The sequence below is a fragment of the Dasypus novemcinctus genome, chromosome 9 (assembly GCF_030445035.2).
Source record: "Dasypus novemcinctus isolate mDasNov1 chromosome 9, mDasNov1.1.hap2, whole genome shotgun sequence".
Taxonomy (NCBI): domain Eukaryota; kingdom Metazoa; phylum Chordata; class Mammalia; order Cingulata; family Dasypodidae; genus Dasypus; species Dasypus novemcinctus.
In genome coordinates, this window is record NC_080681.1 from 87525252 (window position 1) to 87549398 (window position 24147).

The following is a 24147-nucleotide window of genomic DNA, read 5'->3' on the forward strand; positions in this document are numbered from 1 at the left end:
TATTGAAATGTCTAAGTAGCTGGCTATATAATTCATAAAAAGAATGAAAAAGACCTATAACCTAATATGACAGGAATAGGACTTTTGTGGATTTTCAAGCTTTTACTTAAGTAATTACTATGAAGTAACAATTTCTAAAAATGAAAAACAATCACTGAAGAATAAGTTATCATTGGTAAGAAAAAGGAACCAAACAAGAAAAAGGTGATGGCAAAAATCCAGCCTTTATAAGACTTATAACAAACACGCTAATTATCTAAAGAGTAATTCTATATTTATTCTACTTGACCAGGTCTTTTGGGTCCTTTCTCTGGATATGCATCTTTAACTAGTAAAGTGATTATAAATGAAAAAAAGGCTACTAAAGTGACTACTATCCTCAAGGCTTTGAACCAATTGGGATAATGTGGCAAGAGAAAAAATTCAACATGTAATGCTATCCCTAGACCTATTATTACCATGACTATAGCTTCACTGAGTCTTTCACAGATAAGAAAGGCATACCATGAAAACAAAACAGGGGCTGTGCTGTTAGCTAAATTAAGAAAGTCTGGTTTGGCTGGACTATTTTCTGGCAGAGTAAAACCCCATCTGACTCCTCCCAAGAAAGATAGGAAACTGGCTCCATAAGCCATCTGAGTAAAAGCTAATATGGGGATGTAAGTCTTTGTTATCACCATGACCAGAGGTGGAGCCACAAAGGGGATTAGTCCTGCCAGAGATATGTATAGGGCTGGCTTTGGGCTGTTGGGCAGGTAAGTGATGGTGCTTGGTGGCCTGGCTGGAAGTATTGCTTGCTTCTGCTTCTTCTTAAAGCAGCATGGGGAAGTATGATAGCATTGTGTCTTGCTCATACACACTGGAAATGACGAGAAAAACCAAAGCCTTGGAAACAAAGGGGAAGAGTTCTGCTGGAGAGATGTCTTGAGGGAAAGTATATCTATTTTCCTGCTGACTCCTAGTCCCACTGTGAAAGGGTACTTCAGCATCTATATAGAAACAGAACCAGAAGACAAAAATACATTTTTAAAAATATCTCAGTTAACCCCCATATAAAACAATATAAAAAAACCCCAATGTGCTTTCCATTAGCACATCAAATTTTATAGTAAGGTTGAACTTACTACAGGGTGATGTTATTGCTAGTAAGAGTATTAAACAACTATGGAACACACAAAAGAAACTACTGAATGGAAACCAGTGATGTTTGCTTTTATCCCATGACAGAAATATCTGAAAGAGGAAGAAGTAAAGACTAGGTTTTTGGCCTTCTAAACCACCTCTTCTACTTTTTTATCTAGAGATTTTGTCTCATTCTTCAAAATTCAGTTTAAAGCTTTCCTTAAACCCTCTTTAGTCTCATTTAATGTTCCTATAATTAAGTACCCTAAGCACACTTATATTATTATTCTAAGTTAATTAAAAATGTGTTTTTATTTGTCTCTAAGTAGACTAGAGAGCCTGGATCATGTTTTTTTCTTTGCCGTAAAAAAAAAAAAAAACAAAAAACCCAGTGCCTTTCATGGTACATGGTTAAAGTAATAGCCTTTTCTGCTGAGTCTGTGCTTTACTGAGTACACAAATAAACAGAACAATAACTTAAAAAGTGTTGGATGAAAGAAAAAATGAAAGTGCTATTTAGAAATATTTGTGACTTCTCAAACAACTAGTAACGATCCCATCTTGGTGCCTTTTTTTCTTTTGCCTGGAATGCTCATCTCTCAGCTGCCTGGCTCACCCCCTGACTTCTGACCACCCTATTTATAAATGCAATCCTATGCTTATTCTTTTTCTTCTTCTTCTTTATTTTCTTTTAATCTATGCCTATTCTTGACATACCCTAGTCTCCTTCCCAGCTCTACATAGCACTTACCACTTGACATACTAAATATTTTACTTATTTGTATATTATTCACCTTTCCCTTCCACCTGAATACATGAGGACAAGGATTTTTGTTGTCTTTTTCCTGTTGTTGTCCCAGCCAGAGGAGTGCTTGGCTAATAGTGCTCAAATATTTGCTGAATATACTAACCTTTGAAGATGCTCGAGAACATTTCTGGATGAAGTGAAGCATACTGGACCCTACTGAAGTCTTGCTCAGGAAGATGCCAAGCAGTTCTGATTAATGTATTTTTATAGCCAAGTGAAGGGACTGAACCAGAAGATGCATGTTGCTGTGTACAAAACAAGATGTCATTTAATTTTTCTCATGTTAGACATAATTTCAAAAAGCAGTAACTTGTGACAATTTCTTCCATATAGCAAATTCCTTTTAAAAAAAATCAGTAATATGTTTCACAAGATTCAGTAACACATTAAGGAAATAGGTTATTCCCTGAACTGTTCTTTTAGCTTTGGTTGTGTGATGTAACACAGAATAACTTAAGATCTTGATTTTACAAACAGCTCCACCATTTCCTAGCTGTGTGACCCTGGGCAAGTTGCTTCCTTGGGGGCCAATTTTCTTATCTGTAAAAATTAAGGTCATAGCTTCTCTGTTCTCTTTTTTTCCCTGTAGTTACCTACTTTGGAGCTTAAGAGTTCAAGCAGCTCAAAATAATGATAACTGGCAAACAAATCAATTCAGTTATCAAACAAGTATTGGAATTGTGTGCTTTAGCAGCATTAACTCATTTAGTGCTCACAAGTTCATCAAGTTGGCACTGACAGGCAATATAGTCCAAAATTTAAAGTGTGCAGACTTTTGAGTTAAACAATCTGGGTTGGGATCTTGGCTTTACCTCTTATTAGCTGTGTGGCTTTGGAAAAGTTCCTTAACCTTGCTATGGTTCCACTCATTCACCTCTGAAATAAGGATGATAACTACCTTATAGGGTTGTTGTAAAATTAAGGCATGGGAATTTTTTCAACTATTTTTCATTGTGAAGAGTTTCTATAGGTATAATCTGTGTACTCTGATTTAGCCATTCATGAAGTACCAGGGATTGAACCCTGGACCTCCTACATGGGGAGCAGGGGCTCAACCACTGAGCTACACAGGCTCCCCATCGCCATAAAATTAAACGTTAATACAAGTAAAGAGCTGAGAACTGTCTCTGACACAAAGTAAGCAATAAAAAATACTGGATAGTATTCCCTCTTAGGAAATGGTTAAGAACCCTTTCTAATGTTAGCAGGCTGTATGTGGTTGAGTGAGAATATGAATCCAGATCTGTTTGTCCTAAATCCCATTCTTAACCAGAAGAATAAGGTATCTAAAGCAACGACAGTTGCTTAATAAAAATAAATACTTTATTGATCACAGATATTAGGACTTAACGAACCACCCTATTGAATATTTCAACCCTCCTCTCTAAAATTTTAGGAAGTCCCTGTCCACTATGGCACGTGCTTTCCAACTCAGGGGTATTAAAACAAAAAAGTGATAGCTTAAAACCCCCAGGCGCAGGTTAGTGGTGGTGCGAAAGATAAAGACAGAGCCAAAGGTTAATCCGCTCATTTTCGGTGAGTTCTTGCCCAGCAGGAAGAAATGCAAGCTGCGAGAATCAAAAACGACAATCGAGAGGAGGAGCTTAGATTCAAGGATCCTCAGGAAACCTTGCCAGACAGAGCCCGTGGCCCTATTTCCTGCCCATCCTTGGTGCTCCCCCTACCTACCTACCTCCCCTTGTGGCATCCTGGATACTTACTTGCCAGCGCCGCGCCGAGAAATACACAACTGAGCTGCAGGAATAGCCAGCCGGTCTGTGAAAGGGCACTTCCGGCCAGTGGGGTTTGGTAGCTCCCATTTCCTGAGAGCCGAAAACAAATAATTCCGGTAGGAACTTCACCTGCGTTAACTAGTTCCCAAGTCGGGGTTTCAGTCCTAGAAGCGCTCTTTAAATTTCAATTCTAGTGGCAGCCGGCCAGCGAGTCCTGCAGGGTACTCAAACGATCCTTCCTTTTATTCCAGCGTTCCCAGACGGAAACCTGCCCCTCAAAGTTTGGGAAGGTAGAGAGTCCCTGTTGAAACAATTTCAGAGTAATGGGGGTGCAGAAAGGTAGGCGTCTTGGATTCTGGGCCAAGTGATGGAACTTATTTTTTTACTTTGCAAAACAACAGGGAAAAGAAAAAAGCAACACGGTTTTTAGAACCCACGGGACACATCTCCCTCCGCATTAATGTCCTTTACTAATATTATTAAAGAAATACAAACAAAAAAACCCTGTTCTACTTCCATTCTCTTTGCTGGGGCCTGCAAACTTCACTTTAAGAATAAGGAGCACATGGGGCAGAGTTTTCACTTCTGTATGAAATGTGGGGTGAAGAGAGTCTTTGGGTTGGGAGTGATCCAGCCTGTTAGATCAATCCTCTCTCGCCTTTTTAAGTTTACTTCAAGGCTATGTGACCTTGGGCAAGTCCCTTCCCTTCTCTGGGTCTCTAATTTTGAGTGTCCTTCCGTCTCTAAGATGAAGCGAATGACAAGTTATTATAGAAGAGCTCAGGGGCCCACGCCGGATAGTTCTTCAGTCCTAGGGATTCCAAGTAGCCTTGATTCATGGTTGCTGGCCATCAAATTGCTTTGCTTCCCATGCGGCAGGGGCTCAACAGCGAATTTCATTATAGTCACTGCTACTAGTCGCGCTACGTTTTTCACTTTTATTTCTTTCTCAGCCTGTCACTGAAGCGCCACCCCTTCCCGTCAAGCTATACCCAATGAGATTTTGAGTAGGAGAAGCAGTTTTGCACAGGCGCAGACTCGGGCCAGAAATCCGTTCTGCGCGGGTGCGCAAGCGTGCTGCCGACGGTCACAAGGAACTACCACTCCCAGCGGGTAGTGCGCCGGTCCCAGCTGCGCAGGTCACCATAGTCGGACCGTGTGGCTCGCTGGGGGCTGGAGTCTCAACGGCGCGCGCATGTGAAGAAAAGAAGATCCTGAAACACACGCCTCCGATACCGATTTGCTAGTACTTATCGAAGTACTAGCTAGTACTCTGGGAACGCGTGCTTGCCCAGGGACGAGGTGTGGGAAGGTGAAGAAAGAAGAGGCGACTAAAACCGGGTATTCATGCACCCTACTCATTCACAAGCGCTCAGGCCCTAGTGTTGGGCAGAGGGAGAGGAAGGGGCGTACCACACTCAGCTGGTCTTCGCCTCAGGCGGCGCGAAGGAAGGGAGCGACTTCAACTCTGAAGGGGGGCGGGAGCGGTTCCGCGCCGCCTGAAGCCGCGGTGAGGTGAGGTAGTGACTGAGCTGGGAATAACCGTCATTCAAAGGACTGAACATTGTCGCTGTGGGACGCGGACGACCCCCGCAGGGTCACGGGAGTCGGGCCCTTGCGCGTGCGCCTGAGCTTCTGTGGGCGTTGCGAGCGAGTAGGCGTGTGTGAGGCGGAGTTGAGAGGGGGAGGGCCGGGGCTAGTCGTCACTCCGCCTCCTTCCCCCACCTCCCCCGCTCCCGCTCTGCCCATCCTGGGCCGTGTGGGCCGGGCAGCCATTTTGGGAAGAGCTTTGTTATGGTTGTGGGCTAGCCACCTTTGCGGGACCTAGGACCTGGGAACGCACCCTCAGACGCCGCGTCTCGGCCCTAGCTGTAGACCCGCTGCTGCCCGGTGAGTGGGAGCTTGGGACAGCAGGGAGTAGCGGGTCCTGGGGTCCTTGCGCGGGTCTCCGCCAGGTCCCTAATCGACCGGCTGTTAAAGCAAGTTGGAGGCGGCTCTCGCACAGGTGGTTGGGTGTCCGGCCTGGGGAAGGAGAAAGGACTGGAACCTCCGGGTCGTGTGGTGTAAACCGTGCATCTCTCCCGGAGCGTAGAGCTTGCACATGAACGTTGCCACGAGCTCAGCGAGAGCGCTCCTATTTCAACTTTAGTCTGCGGGTCGGAACGCTCACCTGCGGCTCTCTGGCCCCCCTCCAGGCGTTCCTGCTTGTTAGGGGTTGAGCAGCTCTGGTTTACGGGTTTTTTTTTTTCTTCTATTCTTAAATAAGAGCCAGGGCTTTTGTTTTCCCATAAAGGAAAATATGCAGAGGAAAAAGTCTTGTAAGTCAAATGTGGGATATCAGAGGGGGAAAGAGGAGCATTAACCCCTAGCGTTCCGGTTCTTTACTTGGTAGCGAGATTTTGTTTATTTCGATTAATCTGTCCAGCATTTGTCAATCTCTCTCCCTGCCAGAAGAGCTGGTCGATATTGAAGTGTTTCAACGGATTTTTTAAAATGCTTTAAACCTACCTCTCCTCACCCGGGTGAAATTCAAAAGAAGGGCAGAAGCTAAAATGGCTGTAACTTGGGGAAGTGCCTTGAGCTTCGATCACTTAAATATATTAACATGTCTTAAAGTTTTATAGTTTCACCAAGGAAGTTATTAGCAAACTCTTAATGCTTTGGTCTTGCAATTGGTTTCTTATCTTGAAGACTCCTTGCTTGGTGAAAACAAAGGTGAGGCTAATAAAAGTTTGCTTACTCCACGAGTTTACATAAGAATGGGTGCGGCTTTTTGTGTGTGTGGTGTTTGGCTTTTCTTTTTTTTTTTGTAGTTGTGTATAGTTCTGAAATTATGCTGTGGTGTTAGTTTTACCAGTCCATTTGTTGGGTTGGCTGGTCATATTCGTTGAAATATTCGATTTTAGGTTTGATAATTTCTGCTTACCAGGAAAAAACGGAGTTAATGGTGGCTCATGTTTAAATTTTGTAACAGAAGTCGGGATCCTGTGTAAATCCCATTCAATTGTAAAGTGATTGGTAGTCTTCAATAAACTTAGATTGCAATTTGGTAGACTACTGACCTTTCTAAGGTCTTCTGTATCTAATACTATACTTGAAGGGGAAGTGTGCTGTTGAAGTTTGGGACATTTGTTAGAATAGTGTGAGATAATTCATATGAAAACAAACTTTAGATGTGGAGTGCCTGATTTCAAACAAAAGGCCACCTTTTTTTTTCCCTTTTTGGCCATTGAAGTTTAAAAGCAAAAAGGCATAGAAGGGAAATAAAGTTAATTTCAGTGTTTAGAAAGATGATAGAGTTTCAGGTTGCCAAGATTCTAAAAGGTAAAATAGTAAAATGCTAATTATGGATGAAAGTTTTGAAATTAATAGTAAAATAAACGGACATCTTTCCTAAGAAATCAGTTTCAATTTACCTTCCTACATTCTTTCAGACAAAAAAGTTTATTTCTGTCAATTTCCCAATTTTTTGTTTTTAAGTTATTTTGGTGGTTTTACAAGAAAAACATTTAAAATCTTTATAGAAATCACAAGTAATTTGCATTGTGTTTTCGCATTGTTTTGGGGTTTAATGTGCTGCCTGTTAGACCCATAAACTTGAGTGATATATATATATGTACAAATTTTTTTTTAGGGTACTCAAAATAGTGTGCACACACTGATAAACATTCTTTCATTTGATTCTTTATATGTTTTTGTTTTTGTTTTTTTCAGAAAACTTGAAATTTTTGGGGAAATCTTTAGGAAGCTTTTAAATTTTGAGTGAATTTAGCTTAACAGTTTTATCAAATAATTTGAAATTTGGGGTTCATTTCTGCTAGTAATCCGCTTTTTTGTGCTCAGTTAAATACAATTCTGAATCATACTTAAGCAGATTTCATATCCTTGTTTTATGACTAAACTGTATGAGCTTGATAAGAGTGATAACTGTCATAAGGTACTTACCATGTGCCAGGGACTATTTGTTGCTCTGTGTGCTTTATATTTTTAAAATTATTTACTCCCCACTTTATATTTGAGGAAAATTATTCCAGAAAGGTTAAGTAACTGACCTAACATTATCCAGGTAGTAGCTGGCAGAGCCTGTATTCAAACCAGGCAGTCTGTTTCTAAGTCCTTAGAAACATTGAGCCCTTAATGGTTATACCTACCACCTTTAAACATGAAAAATTCTATTGGAAAGATGAGAGGAAGGAAAAATTTCAGGGATCAAAAACAAAGAAGTAATTATGGAAAAAAGCAAATTTTGATGCATCTATTTATGGTTTTTCAAATGGATGGAGAGAAAAATCCAGGTGATGCTGCGATAACATGCTACCTCAAGTGGCTGTAGTCGCCATTGTCTGACAGTTAATATGTGGTTGTACTTTCAGAGACCTAGGGTGGACCAGTTGCTTCTATATCAGACTGAATTGTTTTTAATTCCCATTTAAGTCTGCTGAAAACAAAATTGCCTGTAATCAAACTTGAAAAATAGTTCAGTAAGAGAGCTGAACTTCTTTTGTATACAGGTAGGAATACTCCTAATGTTTTGAAAATTGAGTTTTAGAGCTGATTTCAAATATACTAGGCAAATATTTAAAGGAGTCTACTAGTTATTTTTCCTTTACCAAAGTAAGTAATCAACCTTTACTTGATCTGTTCAGAAAATTTTCTTTTTCTTTCAAACAAAGCAGCTCATTCTTTGAGCTTTGTTCTTTTAAGAAACATAAATGAGTAGTATATAGTAATATATTAATAGTTTTCCATTAAGGGTAAAAAAAAAAAACATACTAAGTGAAAGAAATTAGACAAAAGGTACTACATATTGACTCCATCTACGCAAAATATAAGTACAAATAAATTAGAAAGACTAACAATAGCTTTGTACTGGCAGGGGAAGCATAGAGAATTGAGAGGTGATTAATAAGGGGCAGAACTTTTTTATTTGTTGTTTATTAGTAGTAGTATAATGAAAATGCTCAAATATTGATTAAGTGATGAATCAATATGTGATTATACCAGATACCATTGATTGTACCCTTTGAATGGATTTGTATGCTTTGATATTTATCAAGAAACATAAGCTGTGCTATGGTACCAATTTTAGTGTACTAGGGGCTTGGAATATTTAGATGACCATAAAAGATCCCTGCCACTAAAGAACTTAATAGTTTAACAGATAAATACAAAAATATTTGCAGGATGACCTTTCTTAACGTTGATTTTAACACACTCATAGTAAGTTTACCTTCATTTTCTTTGATAAAACTACTTTGCCTTATTTTGACCAGACTGAAGGTCATAGAGTCACCAGGATGAGCAAAGTTTCAGTACAGTTTTCTGAGTAATAGTTCTGTTTGTGTGGAATGAGAAACTTTTTTCAGAAAATTCGGTTCATTTAGGTTTGGCTATACTGTAAAGTTAGTTTGCAAACCCTTATTTCTACTGAGTATAAATTTAAATTTTAGTATATAAAAGTTTCTCTTCTGAATTATTGCTCCCCTTGAGGTTTATATGTTAAAAAAAGCTGGTTTGAGGACTTTTTCTTAATTAAAAGGAAAAGCCATCCCAGTGCTTGTGCTATGTGTTTATGAAGTGTTACTCTGATTTTTACTTAGTCTCATCAGGTATGGTGGGAAGGGCAATGGGAACCATTTATTATGGACTTCATAAGCTTAGATGCTGTTTAAAATAAATACTATAACCCTTCTACAAATGAGGATACAGAGGTTCCAAAAAGTTAGGTAATTTGGGTGACATAATGAGAGGTGGGGATTCAGGCAGGTTTCTCTGGTTCCAAAGCAAAATTTTCACCACATCATGTATAGAGAGAGTGGTATGGTAAATAAGAGTGCCAGTTTTGTAGCCAGACCATCTGGGTTCACATCTCTACTTTGCTCCTCAGAGCTGTATTATAGCTGCTGTGCCTTTCTATGTCTGTTTCCTCTTTTTTTAATAGAGGTAATAGTACTGTCTCCCAAGGTGTTTGTGATAAATAAAATGATAGTATTTGTTGAGTTCTTAAAACAGTGCCTGACCATAGTAAGCACTGCATATTGTTAAATGAATTGTATGAAATAGTCTTTTTAAAAGTATACTTAATTTTAAAAAAATACTTAGATTACGTAATGTTACATTAAAAGATATAGGGTATTCTTATACACCCAGCTCCCTAGCCTTCCCCCATTTTCCCACATTAACAACATTGTTCATTAGTGTGATACATTTGTTACAATTGATGAACATATTTTGGAGGATTGCCATTTAGTGTGGATTATTGTTTACATTGTTGTTTATACTTTCTAGCACACTTCTGTAAGTTATGATAAGATATATAATGGCCTGTATCCGGCATTGCAGTGTCATTCAGGACAATTCCTGAGTCCTGAAAATGCCCCCAAATTGCACTTATTTTTTCACTCTCCTTCCCCTTAGAACCTCCAGTGGCCACTGCCTCCACATCAATGATAAAGGTTCTTCCATTGCTATAATCACAATAATTCTATAGAAGAATAACAGTAAGTCTGAAATTGTCTTTTAATTAACATCCTTTTTAATTAACCAGTGAAATCCAGTAAAATTTGAACAGATTTGTTGCATGAATGACATGTTTTAACTTAATTTCCATTTTAGATATTCTTCTGTTGACTTTTTTTTCTGTTTGTTTTTGTGGATTGTTTTCTGTTTTTATTTACTGTTGACTTTTCTAGTTTGTTTGAATTAGGATCCAGGTCCAACACACTGCATTTGACCTATATTATAACACCTCTTTAAATCTATGTTTCTTCTTTGCTTTTTCACCCTTGTGTTTTACTAAAGAAACCAGGTCATTTGTCCTATAGTTTCCTACATTCTAGATTTTCTTGATTTCCTGTGAGTTGGTAGTTGGATCCAGAGGCTTAAATTGGGGTTTGATTTGAGAGAGGGGAGGGATGAGAAGACTAACTTAGGAGGTTCTGTGTATTTGGAGGATTTTTGTTTCCTTCGGTTTGTTCAGTGGCACCCATCTATATCATTTTCCTGCAGTTTCATAAAGCTGGAAAGGCTTTGTATATGTGGCTTGCATGCTGTACTCACATGCATCCTATATACATATATTTTCTGTCTGGGACCTCTGGAGGTAGGGCTGGAGCCTGTGACTCAAGCTGTGCCAGTCAGATGCACTTGACTGGGGACTTGCATCTGGAGTAAGAGAGGAAGGACAGTTTGGCATTCAGGTGGTGGTACTGGTGCTGTTGCTAGCTGGGGCAGTTTTCCTAGGTAGACTTTTCCTGCGGATAATGTTGGCAGTATCGTGACTCTTTTAGCTTCTCTTGGTTTCTCCACGTTTTGCCAAGTCACGGAGCTTCTCATTCATTTGAACTCCCACTATCCTAATAAATCCCTTTTCTGCTTAAGCTAGTGATGTATGGTTTCTTTTTTTAACCTAGGATCCTGATTTGTACAATTGGCTAATAGTATTTGCTAGTATTTGGAGGTTTTGTTTGTTACTGCTTCTATTTAGGTTAATCTCCTAGTGCTTGAAATGAAATACTGCCATGAATGTTTTTTTTTAAAGGCCACTTTAGGCAAGAAGTTTTTTGTGTTTTTTGTTTGTTTGTTTTAGATTTATTTTTATTTATTTCTTTCCTCTCCTCCCCCCACCCCCAGTTGTCCATTCACTGTGTGTTCTTTTGTGACTGCTCCTATCTTTATCAGCGGCATCTGGAATTTGTGTTTCTTTTTGTTGCATCATCTTGCTGTGTCAGGTCTCCATGTGTGTGGTGCCATTCTTGGGCAGGCTGCACTTTTTTTTGCGCTGGGCGACTCTCCTTATGGGGTGCACTCCTTGTGCGTGGGGCTCCCCTACATGGGGGACACCCCTGTGTAGCAGGGCACTCCTTGTGCACATCAACATTGCTCATAGGCCAGCTCCACACTAGTGAAGGAGGCCCGGGGTTTGAACCGCGGACCTCCCATGTGGTAGGTGGATGCCCTATCATTGGGCCAAGTCAAGTTTCTTTTTTATGTACACCCTGTTTGTTTGTTTTAAGTGATTTTCAAGCTTTTACAGTTAGTCTGGTTTAAGTCCTGTTCATCAGTATTTTTTTTTAAAGCTCCCAAGTTGATACTTTGTTTGAATATTGTTTAATCATTATTAAAAGCAGTATGCATGCTGTGTAAAAAGTTAGGATATCTCAATATGTACAAATACCCAGAAATAACCACCATTAGCAATTTGGTACTTCTGTTTCTAAACCTTCCTTTCTGAATATATATGTAGGTTTTTAAATTTAATTTTATTTATTTTTTATTGCTGAAATGAGGTCATACCATAAACTTTCATTTTTAGTCATCCATGCTCACTTTTCAGTGTCAGTAAATGTGCATTTCCTCTAAGCCCAGCTGATACTCAAACTTCCCCAGTTGATTAAAAAAAATGTTCGCTAGAACTAGCTATCCAAACCAGCATCTGATCCAGGATCTTGTTGCATGTAACAGTTTTTCTTTATGTCTCTTTAATCATGCAAAGTACTTATTTTTCAATGCCCACTGATTTTGAGGAGAGTGGACTGGTGTTCCTAAGTACTTTTTACCTTCTGGTTTTGTATGGTTGCATTTTTGTGGTACCATTTAGTTTGTTTCTCCAATTTCTGCATTTTTCTCTAAAGTAAAGTTTATAGCTTAAAGGGTGAAGAATTCACTTCTAAACCTCCTTGACTTGAATACTTATTAGCTATACCATATTTTGCATTATTTCAGAAGATATATATAATAAGAGTGGTCCCTGGATTAGGGTGATGGCAATCTGATCCATGTATTATATATAAACAGTCAAAATTCACCCTTTAAACAAGAAATTAGTTTGTGTGGTATTACTTTGGCATTAAAAGAGTGCCTAGTTCCTTCTCAGTAATTGGCCTAATATTTTTAAAGTTTATTGAGATATAGTTTACATACTCTAAAATTCACCCATTTTAAGTGTTCAATTTAGTGACTTATGCAGCCATCACCACCATCTAGTTGCAGAATATTTTCATTACCCCCAAAATCACATACCCATTAGCAATCATTTTCCAGTTCTCCCCAGCCTCCCCTTTCCCTTCCCCCCAGGTCCCTGGCAATCACTAACCTATTTTCTGTCACTATTGATTTACCTGTCCCGGGCACTTAATATAAACGGAATCACAATATAAGGCCTTTTTGTGCTAGCTGCTTTTACTTAGCATAGTATTTTCAGTGTTTATCCATGTTGTAGTATGTATTGGTACTTCATTCCTTTTTATTTATTAATGATCGTTGTATTGATATACCATTTTGTTTATCCATTAGAGACATGTGGGTTTTACCCCGTTGTGGCTATTATGAATTATGTTGCTGTGAACATTCATGTACTAATTTTTGTGTGGATATGTTTTGCTTGTTCTTGGGTATAGGCTGGGTTATATAATAACTTAATTGTTTGAGAAGTTGCCAGGCTACTGTCTCCCAAAGTATCTGAATCATTATACATTGTCACCAGCAATGTATAAGGATTCTAATTTCTCCACACCCTCATCAACACTTGTTAATTGTCCTTTTTTATATATAATTTTAAATGTGGTAACATACAAAATTTCCCATTTTAGCCATTTTTAGTATACAACTCAGTGATACTAATTATATTCAGTGCTGTGCTGTTGTCACCACCGTCTATTACCAAAACTTTTTCATCACCCCAAACAGAAATCCTGTAGCATTGCCGGCGTTAGCTCCCCATTTTCCCTTCCCTTTGTCTATATGTCTGTCCTTGTACCAGTATTACACTGGTTTGTTGTTGTTGTTGTTTTAATCCCCCCCTCCCCCAGTGGCTCCCTCGTCTGTCTGTTGATTGTCTTGCTCGTTTTCTGTAGGAGGCACCAGGAACCAAACCCAGGTCCTTCCATATGGGAGGTGAGTGCTCAACCACTTGAGCCACATCCATTCTCCACATACTGTTTTGATTACTGTACCATATTAGTAAGTTTTGAAATTGGGAAGTGTAATTCTTAATTTTGTTCTTCAAGGTGTTTTTGTTCTGTTGGGATCCCCTTGCCCTTCCATATGAATTTTTTAAAATCTTTTTTCTTTTGGAGTACTTTCAATTTACATGACAGTTCCAAAAACACTACACACTCCATAGAGAACTACCAGCATACATCTATCCCCAGATAACCATATCCACCACTTTTAACATTTTGCTACATTTGCCATATCATTCTGTTTATCCATCCATCTGACCATTTATTTATCTGTCTCTACCATCAATTTTTTTGAACACTTAAGTGTAGGTCATTTGTGTGTTCGTGTTATTGTGGGAACATATATACAACATACACTGAGCATCTCAAACACTCCCAGGAATACCATTCAGTGGGATTAATCACATTCACAGTGTTGCTGTACCCTCACCACCTTCCGTTACTAAAGCTTTGCCATCTCCCTAAACAGAAACCCTATACCCATTTTGCATTAATTCCCCATTCCTGTTAAACTGTAATCTAATTTCTGTCTCTATGAGTTTGTATATTCTCTAATATTTTCTTTGTAGTTACCATGAGCTTAAATTTAACATGCTAAATCTTATAACAATCTCATGGGAAGCGGACTTAGCCCAGTGGTTAGGCGTCTGTCTACCACATGGGAGGTCCGCTGTTCAAACCCTGGGCATCCTTGACCTGTGTGGAGCTGGCCCACACGCAGTGCTGACGCACGCAAGGAGTGCTGTGCCACACAGGGGTGTTCCACGTACAAGGAGTGTGCCCAGTAAGGAGAGCCGCCCAGTGCGAAAGAAAGCTTAGCCTGCCCGGGAATGGCGCGCCACACACACGGAGAGCTGACACAACAAGATGACGCAACAAAAAGAAACACAGATTCCTGTGCCTCTGACAACAGAAGCGGACAAAGAAGAACACGCAGCCAATAGACACAGAGAACAGACAACTGGGGCGTGGGGAAAGGGGAGAGAAATAAAATAAATCTTAAAAAAACAATCTCCTGTGCTTTGATATCCACTTAACTTCAATAATATACACAAACTGTATTCCTATACCCCTCCATTTCCCCACCTTTTTATAGTTGTCACAAATTACATACTTATACATTATGAGTCCAAAATCACTGATTTATCATTGTATTTTATGCATTTGCTTTTTAGATTCTGTAGGTAGTAAAAAGTGAATTTACAAATCAAAACTAAATAGCAGTAGAATTTATATTTACACACATTCTTATCCTTACTGGAACTCTTTATTTCTTCATGTGGCTTCAGTCTGTTGACTTAGATTTCCTTTCTCCCTTGTCCTTTCCTTTTTCCTTTCCTTTCTACCTGCAGTACACCCTTCAGCCTATTTTAGACCTGGTCTAGTAGTCTGGTTCTCCAAATGCATGGTTTGTGATGCTTTAATCTTCTTTACCTGGGCCATTGTCTCCTGTCCCTTTGTATGCTTTGCAATCCTTTTGAAATCTGGACATGCTGATATTTTCATGTATTTTCACTGCAATTTAGATTCTGAGACATCTATTCTTTAAACTTGTATCCACCTAGTGTTATGACAGAGCATATCTTGAATGCCAGGAACTAACAGGGAAAAAAAAGAAAAAGGAGGAAAGAAAACACCTTTTCCAGTCGTTGCCAAGGAGAGCTTACCCATACAATGAATTTAGAGAATAGGTCCAGAACAAAGCATAGGAGTCTCCCAATCCTTTCTGCATGTAACATGCCCATGTGCCCATGCCTCTTGTCTTGGGCGTGTACATGTGGCCATAGGAATTTCCCCATTTATAGAGTTCCAAACATCCTTTCTTCCCTAGGAAACAGTTTCTTCATGGGGAACTGCACTGAATACGCTACAGCCAGCAGTCCCTTGCCCCAGTGCAGCCATGGCTTGACTGCCCTCCCAAAGCAGTAGGCAAGCTCTGTGAACTGCCTTCTACATGCAGGACAGTCCCTCAGGCCTCCACCATGGAGTTTGGGCCAGACATACACGCTCCCAATATGTGCGTGAGAGTTATTCTGCTCCCTCTGGAACCAGGTCCCAGGGACCAGCACTTGGGAGTACAGGCTGGCTCTGTTACGAGGTAGTGTGGGATTGGGGGTGGGGCCAGCCAGGGCAACAAAAGATCCTAGTGCTTTCAAGTTGCCTTTTTCTTCATCTGTCACTCACTCTGTTACTGCAGTCCTTTTAACTGTTTTCTAGAACTTTGAGAAAGATGTTTCTGTTCATTCTTGCTGGTAGTTCAAAGCTTCTGTGGGGTAGATAAAGCCCTGAAACTTATTCCACCATTCTCTAGAAATAACTCTTTCATATGAATTTTGATTAGCCTTTCCATTTTTCCGAAGAAGGGTGCTAGAATTTTCATAGGGATTGCATTAAATCTGTAAATTGCTTTGGGTAGCATTGATATCTTAATGATACATTCTAATCCATTAGCATAGAATATCTTTCCATTTTTTATTTAGGTCTTTAATTTCTCTCCGTAATGATTTGTAGTTTCTGTATACAAGTCCTTTACATCTTTGGTTAAGTTTATTCTTAGATATTTTATTCTCTTAGTTGCTTTTGTAAACGGAAATGTTTCTTGATTTGCTTTTCAGATTGTTTGTTGCTGGTGTATAGAAACACCACTGGTATTTATGTGTTAGTCTTGTTTTCCACCAGTTTGCTGAATTAGTTTATAAGCTCTAGTAGCTTTATGGTGGATTTTGTGTGTGTGTGATTTCTGTATGTAGGATCGTGTCCTCTGTGACTGGATAGTTTTATTTCTTTCTTTCCAATTTGAATGTCTTTTTACTACTTGTCTAATTGCTCTGGCTGGCATTTCCGTATAATATTGGATAGTATGATGTTAGCTGTGGGTTTTTCATAGAAGCCTTTTAGCATGTACTCCTAGAATTCTTAGTATTTTTATCAAGGGTGCTAGGTTTTGTCAAATGCCTTTTCTAGTCAACTGAGATGATTGTTTGGGTTGTTTTGTTTTTGTTTTTTTAAATTCTAATGTATATTACATTGATTTTTTTTTTTTAAATGTTGCATTGCTGGGATAAATCCCACTGATCGTAGTGTATAATCCTTTCAGTGTGCAGATGGGTTTGGTGTGCTAGTATTTTGTTGAGGATATTTGCATCTATACCCAGAAGGGCTATTGGTCTGTAATACCATTTTCTTTTTTTGTGATATCTTTATCTGACTTTGGTGTTAGACAGCAAGGGTTCTTAAACTTTTTTATTCAGTGGACCCCTTTGCAGTCAGGTAAAAACCATGGACCCTTTACTAAGTCCACACTACATTGCGTATTATTTAATAAATACATCACACCTGCACCAACATGTCCCCAGAAGAATAAGGTTTATTTTATTTTATTTTATTTAATAAATACATCGCACCCACACCAACATGTCCCCAGAAGAATAATTTTTTTTTTTTAATTTTACTTTATTTCAAGAACCCCTGCATTAGGACGATGCTGACTTCATAGAACAAGTTAGTGAGTTTTCTTTTTTTTAGATTTATTTTTTATTTCTCTCCCCTTCCCCCCCCCCTTTGTCTGCTCTCTGTGTGCATTTGCTGTGTGTTCTTCTGTGACTGCTTTTATCCTTATCAGTGGCACCGGGAATCTGTGTTTCTTTTTGTTGTGTCATCTTGTTGTGTCAGCTCTCTGTGTGTGTGGCGCCATTCTTGGGCAGGCTGCCCTTTCTTTTGCACTGGGCGGCTCTCCTTACTGGGCACACTCCCTGCGCGTGGGGCTCCCCTATGTAGGGGACACCCCTACGTGGCATGGCACTCCTTGCACGTATCAGCACTACTCATGGGCCAGCTCCACACGGGTCAAGGAGGCCCAGGGTTTGAACCATGGACCTCCCATGTGGTAGGTGGATGCCCTATCCAATAGGCCAAGTCCGCTTCCCAGTAAGTGTTCTTTTTTAACGTTTTTAAAATTTGCCAGTGAAGGCATCTATCTGGTCCTGGACTTTTCTTTGGTGGGAGGTTTTTGATTACTGATTCAGTCTCTTGTTATTTGTCTTTTGAGGTCTTATATTCTTCTTGAGATACTTTATGTAATTTGTTTCTTGGAATTTGTTTATATCATTTGGGTTGTATAACTTTTTTTTTGGACACTGAAATACATTTTATTAATAAAGAATTGAGATGAACACACCAATTTAAATACAAAAGTGTTTTAAACTTGACATTCATTACATTTGTTATATAACTTTTTGACATACAATTGTAGTTTTATTTCTTTAAGGTCGGTACAAGCATCCTGACCTCTTTAATCTCTGAATTTTATTGATCCTTTCAGGGGGAGGGGGAGGGGAGTATCAGTTAACCTAAACTTTTGTTAATTTTATTCATCTTTTCAAAGAAACAACTCGTGGTTTCATTGTCCTAATTTCTTTTCTACTCTATTTTTCATTCACCTCCTCTCTAATCTTTATTTCTTCCTTCTGTCTACTTTGGAGTTAGTTTGTGCCTTTTTTTTTTTTTTTTTTTTTTTTAAGATTAACTTATTTATCTCCACCCCCCTCGTTGTTTGAGGGCACTGTCTGTCTTCTTTGTGTCCCTCTGTTACATCATCTTGTTGTGTTAGCTTGCCATACCTGCCTGTCATGCCAGCTGTATTTCCAGGAGGCACTGGGATTGGAGCCCGGGACCTCCTATGTGGTAGGCAGAAGCCCAATCAGTTGAGGTACATCTGCTTCCCTAGTTTGCCCTTCTTATTCCAGTTTAAGTGTAAATTCAAGTTACCAATTTGAAAGCTTTCTTTTTTTTTGAATGTGTACAACAGAACCTTAAATTTCCCCCTGAGAACTGCTGTTGCTCCCTCCCATACGTTTTCACGTATTGTGTTCTTGTTTTCATTTATCTCATGATATATTCTAATTTCCCTTTTGATTTCTTTTTTGACTCATTGGTTGTTTGAGTGTATTGCTTAATTTCCACGTATTGTGAATTTTCTAGTTCACTTCTGTCATTCATTACTAGCTTCATTCCATTGTGGCCAAAGGTGATAGTCTGTGAATTCAATTAAAAATTTACTGAAACTTGCTTTGTGACCTATCATAGGGTCTGTTCTAGAGAATGATCTGTGTTCACTGAGAAGAAAAGCGTGTTCTGCCATTGTTGGACGTAATATTTTATATATGTTTGATCCATTTGCTTTATAGTATTGTTCAGTTGCTCAGTATCCTTATGGATCTTCTGTCTGGGTGTTCAACTCAATATAAAAAATGGTATATTGAAGTCTTTTATTATTTAATGTAGAACTGTTTCTCCCTTCAGATCTGTCAGTACTTTCTTCGTATATTTTGGGTCTATGCTTTTTGGTGCATATGTATTGATAATTATGTCTTCTTACTGAATTGACCCCTTTATCAGTATATAGTGTGCCCTTTCGTCCCTTGTAACGATTTTTTTTACTTAAACTCTATTTTGTCTATTACTAGTATAGCCAAATCTGTTCTCTTGATTACTGTTTGCATGAAGTTTTTTTCATCCTTTCACTTTGAGCCCTCTTATGTCTTTGAATTTAAGGTGGGAACCTTATTTTCTTTTTTAAGATTTATTATTTATTTCTCTCCCCTCCCCCCCACCAGTTGTCAGCTCTCTGTGTCCATTCACTGTGTGTTCTTCTGTGACTGCTTCTATCCTTATCAGTGGCACCAGGAATCTGTGTTTCTTTTTGTTGCGTCATCTTGTGTCAGCTCTCCGTGTGTGTGGCGCCATTCTTGGGCAGGCTGCACTCTCTTTCATGCTGGGCATCTCTCCTTACAGGGCGCACTCCTTGCGCGTGGGGCTCCCCTACGCGGGGGACACCCCAGTGTGCCAAGGCACTCCTTGCACGCATCAGCACTGCTCATGGGCCCGCTCCACAAGGGTCAAGGAGGCCCAGGGTTTGAATTTGCAGACCTCCCGTGTGGTAGGTGGACACCCTATCCATTGGGCCAAGTCCACTTCCCTATGTTTTTTAGTGTAACGTTCTTTATGATCTATTAATTTTAATTTTAAAAATATTTTTTTAAAAAAGATATAAGAAGAAAAAACAGTGAGAGACACGAAAGCAGGGAGTAGAGGTTCCTGGTGCCTCCTAAAGAAAACAAGCAACACAGTGAGTTGACACAAAGGGCAGGTGTGGCAAGCTGACACAAGATGACAGGACAAGAGACATAAGAAGAAGAAGAAACAAAAACACAACAAAGCAGGGAGTGGAGGTGGCTCAAGTGATTAAGCGCCTCCCTCCCGCATGGGAGGTCCTGGGTTCAGTTCCTGGTGCCTCCAGAGGGAACAAGGAAGATGAACAGACACAGCAAGTGCAAACAGGGGGGTGGGGAGAAATAAACAAACATAAATCTTAAAAAAAAAAATTTGAGGTGAATGTCTTGTAAACAGCATATAGTTGAGTCATACTTTTTTTTTTTTTAAGATTTATTCTCTCCCCTTCCCCCCCATTATCTGTTCTCTCTGTCCATTTGCTGTGTGCTCTTCTGCATCCACTTGCATTGTCAGGCAGCACTGGGAAACTACATCTCTTTTTTGTTTTGTCATCTTGCTGCATCAGCTCTCTGTGCGTGCGGCGCCACTCCTGGGTGGGCAGCACTTTTTTCATGCAGGGCGCCTCTACTTGCATGGTGCACTCCTTGCATGTAGGGCTCCCCTACATGGAGTCACCCTATGTCTGTGTGGCACTCCTTGCATGCAGCAACACTGCATGTGGGCCAGCTTTCCACATGGGACAGGAGGCCCTGGGTGTCTAACTGGACCTCCTATATGGTAGGCGGATGCTCTATCAGTTGAGCCACGTCTGCTTCCCAGAATCATACTTTTTTATCCATTATGCCATTCTCTGCCTTTTGACTGGAGAGCTTAATCCATTTACATTTAAAGTAACAGCTACAGGGAGTGGGTGTAGCTCAGTGATGGAGTGCCCGCTTCGCATGTGTGAGGTCCTGGGTTCAATCCCCAGTACTCCCTTTGAAAATGAAAAAAGACGAAATAAAGTAACTACTGATAATGCAGGACTTCTGCCATTTCACTGTTTAGGTTTTGTTAAGTCCCTCAATTCTTACATCACTGTCTTTTTTTTTTTTTTCCCCCCAATATTTTTTTTTTAAGATTTATTTTATTTATTTCTCCCCTCCTCCCCCACCCTATTCTCTGCTCTCTTGTGTCCATTCGTTTGTATGTCCTTCTATGTCCTTTTGCATTCTTGGCAGCACCGGAAATCTGTGTCTCTTTTTTGTTGTGTCAGCTTGCTGCGTCAGCTCTCCATGTGTGCAGCGCCACTCTGGGCGGGCTGTGCTTTTATCGTATGGGGCGGCTCTCCTTGCGGGGCGCACTCCTTGCACATGGGGCTCCCCTATGTGGGGTCACCCCTGCATGGCATGGCACTTCTTGGCATGCAGCAGCACTGCTCGTGAGCCGGCTCACCACATGGGTGAGACATGGCCCTGGACCTCCTATATAGTAGGCAGAAGCTCTATCAGTTGAGCCACATTCGCTTCCCTTACTGTCTTTTTAAAAGTTAAGTTGCTCTTTTATAATGAACCCTTTAAAATCTCTTCTCATTTTCTCTGCGTATTTTTTCGATATTTTCTTTGGGGGTATTACAAGAGTTATATTTAATGTACTAAATATATGATAATATATTTTAAATATATGATAAGTAGTTTTCAGATCATGAGATCTGGAAAGGGAATTTAGGGTCAGTGAATATATGAAGATATGGAGAAGAATAATCTTGGCCCCTGCAGTTTAAAGGAATGCTCAAGGAGAGCTCATCAGATCAGTAAAATGATGGAGATACTAATTAATGCTACTGAGTGTCAGTACCTCTTATTATTCGAACTTCTCATTTCTTCAGCACCTGGTATAAACACATATGTACCAAGAGATTATCCCATGTTCCATTAATCTCTGCCAAGTGTGTCTCCATTCATATAGTTGATAACTGTCAATAGTAATTGTAATGTCTATATGATGGATGCTTGGGTATAGATACATACATGACATAATGAATGCATTATGAAGCAGGAATTTTTTTCTCATTAAGAGGTGAGACTTGAAGCCTTAAAACAATGAATGAGATGAAGAGAGTACAGAGAAACAAGGAAAGGATACATTAGAGCTTTTAAGGAGTCCTTATACTTACAGGCTAAAAGAAAAGAAGTAATCACAAAGGTAGGGAGAGAGAAGGGTATTTTATGCAGTGCTTGCTAATAATGCTATTCCTGACATACGTTTCCCTTGCTCATTGTGATTGTTTTTGATGTAAGGTTGCTAGCTTTTTTTTTTAAAAGATGAGTCGCCATTTTACCTGAAATTCGTTTTTCTTTTATGGCATTACTCCCTTTTTGTTTATGAAATGGTGGTCGTAGGGTTTTTTTTTAATGTTGTACCCATCTAAATAGTGTATCTGCTAGTTCTTAAAATATTTTATTTTGAAATATTACAGCTTGATGCAATCCAAGTCTAGAAACTGATGGTATAATATGATGTAAAGTCTTGGAAACCAGTAGAAGGGATTTTAAGATGAAATTGATTGAGACTATCAAATAATGCGGAGACCCAGGAACACATGAGCAAAGTAAGCCTTTGAGTTTGGTTACTGACAAGTTATTGACCTTTGAGAAAAGTGTGTTGGTCAGGGTTCTTCGTTGTTGAAAAAGCAGTGAGTATGTTTTTTGGGTTTTTTTTTTTTCAACCAGCTTCATAAGTGATGAGTAGAGTAATCAAAAGTTGGCTTTTGCTGGGACTGAAGTTTGGGGAATTGGCTTTAGGTTAGCAAGAGAAGAGCAAGGGTATTAGAGAGTCATAATAGATAGAATAGGTAATTTTAAATGCACAGTTATGCTGACTGATAACACTTAAAATACATGATAACTAACAAGTGTGGTGCCTTGTATTTACTGGGAAACTACTTTATCTCCATTTCTCCCCTCGCATGCCTTAATTGTTTGCAAACCTCTAACTCCCTCATTTCTGTCCTCACTCTTAGCAGACATTCTTGCTTTCTAAAACTTCCCTGAAAAGATAGAGGCAATCAAAAGAGAACTTCTAAGCTCCACTGCAGTTAAGATACTCCTGCCTTCTCACCTGTTACTGTAAATTTATTGTGCATGAACCTGTTGTAAGGCCAGACTCTCTGCTGGTGCATCCTTCTCACCTTCTCAGGGACATTGGTTTCGCATTTTTCTGCATCAGCTGCATCATATTTCCCCTCTGCTGGATCATTCCCATCAGTGAACCAAAAAAACCTACTTTGACCACACATCCCCTTCTAGCCACCAGCTTGTTTCTCTGCACTTCAGCAACACTCCTCAAGAATTGTCTACATTTGCAGTCTCCAGTTTCTTTGCTTTTGAACCCACTCTCATCAGGCTTTCTCTGCTGTCCCTATCCAGCATGGTCACTGATACTTCCATGTTGCTCAGTCCAGAGCTCAATTCTCTATCTTCCATCTTATTCAACCTCTCAATAGCATTTAATACAATTGACCATTTCCACCTTCTTGAAACACTTTCCACTTGGCTTCCAGGTCCACACACACTCCTGCTTTACTTCTTAGTCTCTTCCATCTTCAAAGTTAGAATATACCAGGATTCTGTTTCTGTCTTTAGTCACTTCCTTGGTGATTTCATCCAAGACCATGAATTAAAATAAAATTTTTATCTCTGCTCTATACCTCTACTGTGAACCACAGACTCCTTTCAGGCTGCCTATTCAGCATCCTTACTTGGATGTTAATAGGCACCTAAATATTGTGCCCCAAATAGAGTTCCTCTGTTATTTGTGGAATCTCTAGACAAATTATTAGAATTCATAAGAGTTTAGCAAGATGCCTGGGCATAGTTAATACCAGCAATAAATAGAAATTGTCATTTAGAAGTAACAATAGTATCAAAAAAATAAAGTACCTTGGAATAATGCTAACTGAAGCTGTGCCAGATCTTTATGGGCAAATTTTAAAAATTTTATTTAATGATGTTAAAGAAGACCTAAATAAGTAAAGAGATATGCCATGCTCCTGATTTGGGAGATGTATCATTAAAATGTCTGTTCTCTGATGTTGATCTAGATTCATTGCTGTTCCAGACAGTTTCATAACTGCCCCCACCCTGTCAACTTGACATGCTTGTTTTAAAATTTATGTCGGAGCTGAGGACCAAGAATAGGTATGGCCTTTACAAACAACAAAGGTATATGTATGGAGGGTGGGGGAGAGGCTTGCCCGCTATATGTCAAGATGTCAAGTCATAATAGTTAGGACACCTGTTAGTAATGTAGGACTAGGCAAACCGACCAGTGATACAGAATACTGTCCTGGAAACAAACCCATGATTTATAGAAACAATGTATGATAAAGATGTCTTTATAAATCAGTGGGGAAAGAATGGTTCTGGGACAATTGGTTATTAATATGGAAAAGAACGGAATTGGTCCTGAAACTCATAACATAAACAAATTAGTTCCAGCTGACTTAAGTCTTAAATATGGAAAGGTCAAA

At 39.4% G+C, this 24147-nt stretch overlaps 2 protein-coding genes across 7 annotated transcripts in view; one reads left to right on the forward strand and one right to left on the reverse strand.

Moving 5' to 3' along the window:
• Positions 1-129: 129 nt before the first annotated feature.
• TMEM69 (transmembrane protein 69) lies at positions 130-3765 on the reverse strand. The gene is made up of 3 exons (XM_004484879.5): positions 3652-3765; positions 2034-2175; positions 130-989 (listed from the first exon to the last, which is right to left on the reverse strand). Exons 2-3 carry the CDS (start codon positions 2073-2075, stop codon positions 276-278), a joined length of 756 nt encoding a protein of 251 aa, XP_004484936.2. The 5' UTR covers positions 2076-2175; positions 3652-3765; the 3' UTR covers positions 130-275.
• Positions 3766-4735: 970 nt separating this feature from the next.
• Positions 4736-24147, forward strand: part of GPBP1L1 (GC-rich promoter binding protein 1 like 1) — a 77714-nt gene continuing 58302 nt past the window's right edge. Inside the window, exons 1-2 of one of the 6 annotated variants that reach the window (XM_058303663.2) lie at positions 4793-5004; positions 10081-10163. The gene's annotated coding sequence lies outside the window, so the exon portion shown is untranslated. Of the gene's footprint in view, positions 5005-5327; positions 5554-10080; positions 10164-22122; positions 22228-23718; positions 23816-24147 lie in introns of those variants that run through there. The other 5 variants (XM_058303661.2, XM_058303665.2, XM_071217473.1 and 2 more) reach the window with 5 other exon arrangements.